Source organism: Barbatula barbatula (assembly GCF_947034865.1).
Source record: "Barbatula barbatula genome assembly, chromosome: 18".
Lineage (NCBI taxonomy): Eukaryota > Metazoa > Chordata > Actinopteri > Cypriniformes > Nemacheilidae > Barbatula > Barbatula barbatula.
The window spans coordinates 1164426-1172243 of NC_136781.1; the positions used below are offsets into that span (position 1 = coordinate 1164426).

Here is a 7818-nt window from a genome sequence, read left to right on the forward strand (position 1 = left end):
CTTCAGTATGTAAATATAGTTTGAACATCAGCGTGTGATCTATCAGATGCTGTACACACACTCACACACTGTTGTATTCAGAGATGCGTAAACATAAAGTTTTTATCTAATTTATTTTCAGAATTTCTACAAGGACATCAACCGTGAATTGATGTATATCAGGTAATTTGTGTGTGTGTGTGTGTGTGTGAGAGAGAGAGTGAGGGAGACGGAGAGAGAAAAAGTGTGTGTTTGTGTAATCTGGAGATTATCTGGGTCGTGCTGAATTAATGTTAAAATCCAGAGGATCAACATCCGGGCAAACACATAGCAACAGGGCGTGTCTGGATCTGTGTGACGGTCAGACAGACAGACGGAAGAAAGTTCACAGAGAAATTGTGCCCTGTTGTCTGAGAGGCTTATTAAACACAAACCTGTGTGCAGAGGATTCTGGGTAGGACAGATTATCCGTGTGTGATGAATAGAAATATGATAGTTCCACATGGTTAGAATTTCATCATTTGGTTTATATCGCACTCAACGTTTTGCAGGATCTCCTCAAGATCTTAGTTGCTTATTATTAAGAAGAAATCATAAATGTCATTCGATTGTGTTTGATGGATGAAACCACGACCATTGTTGACTATTCTGTTTGAATGGGAAAAAATCATAGATATTGAGTTTAGATATTCCATCTATTACTCTTTCCAGTCTTGAACTTTGACTTGTAAACTCTCCACCACACCCCTTTCACTGTGGTAAAAATTAGTGTAACCAATGGTTTACAGTATCTTATGGTGTTACGTAATACTGCCACCTTGTGGGGAAAACGAAAACACTTCCAGTTTTGCACTAATATACTGTATATTCAATATACTTTGATACAACATGTATTACAACTATTGTTTTGTAAATATGCATTTTTGTATATTTCCTCAGGTATCTCTACAAGTTACGGGATCTTCATTTGGATGGAGAAAACTACACAGAGGCGGCATACACGCTACTGCTGCACTCCAAACTACTGAAGGTCAACACACACACACACACACACACACGCACACACACACGCACGCACGCACGCCTGTCACCTGTGACACTAGGTCGCGGCAGTTCTGAGTGTGAGATGCTTTGATCGGTTTGTTTTCTCATTGGTTGATCTACTCTCGTCCCCGACCGGACCCTGCGGCACACAGTAAGCAGACAAAGCTTCAGGCAAATTTACAACACCAGCAGAGTTACTGCGGATGAGCCTGTGTGATTTATAAAGCTCTCAATCCCCCCCACACCAGTTTATATTAAAGGAGATACAGAGAAACTAGAGTTCATGTATGGGATAATGTACAGGTTGTTATCGCAGAAATAAGCCCCGGCTGCTTGTGCATTATCCCACTTCAAAACTGGACATGAAATGTGAATTTGAAATAATTTTAGCTTATTTTTACCGACCTTCAAACGTCACGAACAGACAATTTGGTTTAATCATTTGTATATATAATGTCCATATACGTTATTAAAAGACATATTTATATTAAATTGGAATAAAATGATTTGCTGCATCACGGTTACCGTGTGTTATTAGTTTTGAGCGGTTGTTATCTGGGAATAACGGACTTGCAAGTGCCGACTGGTCAATCAGAAACGAGCATTCCAACGAGCCGTGTAATAAAGGTTTAATAACAAATGTGTTTTATCACACGACAGTCATCGCGTTCAAATAACCGCAATGATGTGGTGTGAATGTGTGTATTAACGTGTGTTGTGTATGTTTGTGTGTGTCAGTGGTCAGAGGAACAGTGTGCTCCTCAGCTGGACTTTCAGACACCACAGACTCAACGGCAGCTGAAGGAATCTCTGTACGACACCATCATCAGCTACTTTGATCAGGGCAAGGTCAGTTCCCTGTTATAAATCTCTTCACTTTCACTGTGATGAAAGATCAAAGAACTCAAAGCAGATGCATTTGCCTGCGTTCAGATGAGACGCACCATCAGTTGGATGTATTTCGGTTCATGCATTCATGTTCATGTCGCAATCCTTGACCTTCAGTAAATGCAAAACACATACAGTACAGCGTGTTTGATGGTGTTTCAGATGTGGGAGGAGGCCATCGCTCTCTGTAAGGAGTTAGCGGACCAGTTCGAGATGGAGGTGTTCGACTATGAGCTTCTCGGACAAAAGCTGGTAAGAAACATGGTCTCCAGCTTGTGATTTATAAAGCTTCGCATCGATAAGTGCAAGCATCAGTTTCGACAAATAAATCTCCAGGGTCGCATGTGACAAGAGTTCACTTTCGTGTTGGGGCACAGTCCAGCCTATATAACACATTCAGCATCTTGAGAAGGTGCTGCTTTTATATATAGATGTAACCTACGGCTAGGAAATGATGCTAAAAAAATATGGCCTAAATAAAATATAGATTTCCTGTGTCCAGGGTATCGCTCCGAAGGATGAGAAGATCTGCAGGAATAATGAAAACTTTCCATGTTTTAAAAACATCAGTGGGTCTTTATTAATAGAATGGCATCTGTTTGTTTATTCATTACTTTTTTGCAGAATCAGCAGGCAAAGTTTTATGAGAACATCATGAAAATCCTTCGGCCCAAACCGGATTATTTTGCCGTGGGCTATTACGGCTGCGGCTTCCCTCAGTTCCTCAGGGTCAGTGTGTGTGTGTGTGTGTGTCTACTTAAACACAACTGTGTAACCAAAAGTTGAGCAAAACCTCACTGAGGGCATATTCTTATTTATAGACATAAATCAATACAATATTTTACATTTCAAAAGGTTTTTGGGTGTGGTGTTCATTAGTTAGCTGTATTTTTGAGTTATTATGGCTTAAATAAAAAACAACTGCAGTTTGATTGAAAAGTATTGCAATGCACAATAAAAAACCTGCTGTTTGAAAATTGTTCAATTCATCTCATTTTGGAACCAAACTCTAGTTTTAGTACAGTAGTATTAATCTACGTATATAAGCAATAGAAGTGTAGTGAATATCCCAGTTTAGACAATACACATATGTTCACTTTTGTGTTGAACATCTTAAAAACATCTTTTTATTTCATTTAATAAAAAGAGTTTTGTAATGTGGTCATGAGAGCTTCTCTAAAACATTCAGACAGATAATGGATTCTTCTCTTACATCAGAATAAGGTGTTCATTCACCGCGGTAAAGAGTATGAACGCAGAGAAGACTTCCAGAGTCATCTGATGAGTCAGTTTACCAGCGCTGTCAGACTCAACACCACAACCATTCCTGGAGATGACATCAAAAACTCAAACATGCAGTGTATCCTTCACACGCAGTTCTCCTAAAGAGATGAAGACATCGCATCTATTTTTTCCTGATTTTAATCATGAGTTTTTTTTTCTTTTTTTTTCAATGAATCTATTTTGTGCAGTTTTTTAAATAAAAGTACGTTTAAATCTTTGCGAAACACTTACATGAGTGATCAGTTGTTCTTAACTGATTTGATCAGATATCCAGTGTTTTACTGTCCAGCCCGTTCTAGAGATCCCGCCCCGTCTGAAGAATAAACCAGTCCCTGATCAGATCATCAAGTCAGTCTTACACCTTTACCAACCAATCACAAATCAAACACCGTCTGTAGATGTCAGACATGTTGTGTGAACCCTCTGTTTCCTCTCTGGTGATTTTATAGTTTCTACAAGTCTAACTATGTTCAGCGGTTCCAGTATTCCAGACCTGTGAGGAAAGGGAAGGTCGATCCGGAAAATGAGTTTGCTGTGAGTTGTGAACACACACAAACATAAACAGACACACTTACACAGAGCCGATCCTTTCCATACGCAGACTACACAGGTTGCGCAGGGCCCCTGCACCACCAAGGGGCCCCCTTGAGTACCGATTTTTTTAGTATTGTTTTTTCTTGAGTATTGATTTTCTCTCTTTCAGTCTATGTGGATTGAGCGAACCACATTCATAACGGCATATAAACTGCCGGGAATTCTGCGCTGGTTTGAGGCTCTAAGCATGACTCACGTGAGTACCTTTGACCGCTCGTGTCTTTTGTGTTTATTCTTCTAGAACCTGCAACATTACTCATCAAATAACATTATTTTATCAAATAATGAGTCAACAAAGCCGTTGGAAGGGTTAATTCCTCATTTAATCAAATGCATTGCATTATGGGATATACAGAATACAGAGCTGTTTATGATTTGCCAATTTTGTTCTGTCTCAGACAACAGTGAGTCCGCTGGAGAACGCCATCGAGACGATGGGAAACACAAATGAGAAAATCCTCACCTTGATCAACCAGTACCAGTGTGACGACACGTTAGCCATAAACCCCCTCTCCATGCTGCTCAACGGCATCGTGGATCCTGCCGTCATGGGCGGCTTCGCCAAATATGAGACGGTCAGAAAGTCACTTCGAGTAAAAACAGAGAAAGGGGAAGTGAGAATGGATAGTGATTTGATGGCTCACCTCTCTCTCTCTCCAGGCGTTTTTCACGGATGAATATGTTCAAGAACATCCACACGACAGTGATAAACTGATGAGACTCAAAGATCTGATCGCGTGGCAGGTCGTGAAACGCACAAACACATTCTTTATCTCTGTACGGACATTCACAAGCATTGCTTTCTCACCTGTTTCACCTTGACCTGCAGATCCCGTTGTTGGGTAGAGGAATCGGTCTACATGGTAAAAGGGTGGCGGATGACCTTCGACCTTTCCATGAGCGTATGGAGGAATGCTTCAAGCAGCTGAAGAAGAAGGTGGAGAAGGAGTACGGCATGAGAGAACTGGTGAGAACGAGAGAAGAACGGGAAAAAATGTTCGAATGAATGAAAATACACAGGTTTTATTGTCTGCGTCCTCTTCTTTTTTTAGCCGGACATGGATGAACGAAGGTCCACTCGTCCTCGATCAATGCTTCGCTCGGTACGGCAGTCTATCTGCTCATTAGCTGGATCTGAATGCACAACACCCACCAAGACACACCCAGACAGGTAACCACACACACACGTTTATTTTTAGACAAACTAGATGTTAAAATGTTGAAAATTAAATGTTTTGCGAAAATATATTAAAAAAATATATAGAGTATATAGTGGATGGATGATGTCATCTCTCTCTCTCTCTCTCTCTCTCTCTCTCTCTATCTCTCTCTCAGTAGCATGTCTTTTGACGGAGGCGTTTCTGCCTCTCCGGCCATCATTCCTCGTTCCAGTGGAAGTGTCAGTGTGATGGATGAGAGTGGCGTTGAGGTGGAGGTGAGATTGTTCTGACAGGTTTTGTTTTAGCATGTTTCAATCAACCAATCACAGAGGCAGAAAAATGAACAATGAATGCAGATCTACATGATGACATCATAACACACTCCTCTGTGTCAATCTTTCTTTTCATTCAGGTGAAACTGAGAAAGTCCAAGAAAAAGAAGAAGATGAGTCGTAGCAGTATGATATTCATCAGTGAGGAGAAAGAGAGAGCCAGCACACTGGACAAACGGGTGAGAGAGAGAGAGAGAGAGAGAGAGAGAGAGAGAGAGAGAGAGAGAGAGATGATTCAACACAAATACTGAAAGATGTTCAGTTTCACGAAACACACTTTGAATATTTAAAGAATTACAGAATTTCAAGTGAAATCTTTGGTAATCAGAACTCATTTAGTTTTTTTGTATGTTTATGTATATTTTTAATTAGCTTTTATATTTAATAAATAGTTAATTTTAGTTACATTTTTATCATCTTTGTAATGTGCTTTTATACATCTTTTATTTTTCCATTTATGTTTGAATATGTTGTAGTTTTTATTTATTTCCACTTAATAATTTTAGTGCCTTTACTTCAACTTCAGTTTGTTGCTAAATCATCACTTTAGATTTTAGTTAAATTTAATATTTTCAAATATTTCAATGAGATTATATGAATCCTATGATTTATTTAGTTGCAGTTAACCAATATTTTCATAGTTTTAGTTCATGATAATTGTTCTGCTATAAATAAATGAATGTGAACCCTTTGAGGAAACATGTAGGCTACATAATAGATATAAAAAAGAAATAATTGTGAAGATAAATACAGTAACAGTTTTAATACATGTTAACCTTTTGACAGATGAATTAGCATTTATATTACCGTTACCCATTTTACTACAAATGTCATGTTTAAACTATACATCATCTTGGTGATAATAGTTTTGGTGAGGTCTGGGACCTAAAGATCCAAAATGACTAAACATCATTGAACTTCACTGACATCTGCTGGGCATCCAGCATCATGCAAGACCCATTGTAGAGATGCTCTATTCAGTCAGAACTCCTGTATTCAGCATATTAATGTGTTAAAACAACTTTATTAAAAGTGAAATATTAAAGTGATATGTACAGTAACTTACAGCTATAGAAATGATTATATCAGAGTCTCATTATATCAAGTCTCATTTGAACTCTCCTTACTTGTCATAGTTTATTCATTTATTTGTATCTTTGAAAACATTTTATAAGCAAGTTTTTTTACTTCAGCTGTCAAAGAAACAAGAGTTTCGCAGCGACACCAACCTATCAGAGCCCATCCAGAGCGGCAGCAGTCTGGCCAACATCAACTCCAGATCTCTGCCCACGATTACAGGTAAAGCACACACATGCGTTTGCTTTTATACATGTCTTTATAAATTTTATACTAACAACAAAAGATCCAACTAAAGTTTTTTTCTCATCCAATCGTCAGGTTTGGCTCTGTCAGTAGCCAATGGGAATGAGGAGGCAGAGTCGGCTCGATCCAAGCGTGACAGTAAGAGTGTATCCGCGTGTTTACCCTCTGACCGCACGGGTGACCGTCGATCTAAAGGAGTCATAAACCTGCTTTTTAAAACTAAGGTAACATAACCACACACACACACACACACACACACTTCCCATCTTGCACTGCATATAGTGTCCATTCATTACATCATCTCTTCATTGTATGTGTGTTTGTGTGTTCCAGCAGAGCTCGAAAAGTGATGAAAGCAAACCTTCGTCTGACCCGTCTGTTAAAAAATCCACTCATTTTTAAATCTCTTTCTGTTGACAGTCATTTATTTCCATCATTTCCAGTCAGTTCTGTTTTATTATTGATTGTATTAATATGTTTGAAATCTTCCAACTCTTTTGGATTGAAATGAATCGGCTTTTCAACAAACCACCCACTTGAAGAAAAGATAGAAACAAAAAACGATGCTGTCATATAACAGTATAATGTAACCTGCTTTTGATGTTGCTTCGAAAATGTTTGACTTTCTTTTTTAAGTAAAACAAACAGTGAAACATTTTTTTTAAATGGTTTATAAAATGAACAACTGTTTTTTTTGCAGTACAATAAAACTTTATAAACCAAATAAAAATGTTTACAGTAAAATGAAAGGTTGTTTAACTGTCCTTAATTTAAAACACCCTCTATTCACTCTACGGTAGAGAGAAAACAGCAGATCCAGAGTTGACTTTTTATTCTCACAGCACACACAACACAGTCAATCGCATCACATGTCAGACGTTTTGATGTCATGGACAAGGCAGAATTTTATGGGTATTCAATGGTATGTGTTTACAAATATGATGTTAATTTATTTCCTAATGAATGTTAAATCCGGCACGTTCTGTTAAACACTGTCGGGATCCGGAGCTAACACAGGTTTTGGTTTGTCGTGTGTATGTAGGAGCACATGGGGTTTGTTTTGACAGTCCCGCGTGTTCGCTGTTTACGTGTAGATATGCCACACCTGCCTGCTTCCATTAGCACCCTCATTAGCTCTCACCTGGTGTTTATTTAGTTCTCATTATTTAATCTCTGCCACCGCACACTCCCTTGTGCGATCGCTAACTTTTGTT

General features: G+C 38.7%; 1 protein-coding gene across 1 annotated transcript in view; it reads left to right on the forward strand.

Moving 5' to 3' along the window:
- Positions 1-7337, forward strand: part of dock2 (dedicator of cytokinesis 2) — a 58632-nt gene extending 51295 nt beyond the window's left edge. Inside the window, exons 35-52 of the mRNA XM_079479418.1 lie at positions 122-162; positions 919-1009; positions 1762-1872; positions 2074-2163; positions 2536-2640; positions 3130-3271; positions 3462-3543; positions 3645-3729; positions 3899-3985; positions 4188-4364; positions 4450-4533; positions 4619-4756; positions 4842-4960; positions 5125-5224; positions 5362-5460; positions 6475-6580; positions 6680-6828; positions 6938-7337. Coding sequence (XP_079335544.1) covers positions 122-162; positions 919-1009; positions 1762-1872; positions 2074-2163; positions 2536-2640; positions 3130-3271; positions 3462-3543; positions 3645-3729; positions 3899-3985; positions 4188-4364; positions 4450-4533; positions 4619-4756; positions 4842-4960; positions 5125-5224; positions 5362-5460; positions 6475-6580; positions 6680-6828; positions 6938-7006 — 1875 coding nt within the window. The 3' untranslated portion in view covers positions 7007-7337. The remainder of the gene's footprint in view (positions 1-121; positions 163-918; positions 1010-1761; positions 1873-2073; positions 2164-2535; positions 2641-3129; positions 3272-3461; positions 3544-3644; positions 3730-3898; positions 3986-4187; positions 4365-4449; positions 4534-4618; positions 4757-4841; positions 4961-5124; positions 5225-5361; positions 5461-6474; positions 6581-6679; positions 6829-6937) is intronic.
- The last annotated feature ends 481 nt before the right edge of the window (positions 7338-7818 follow it).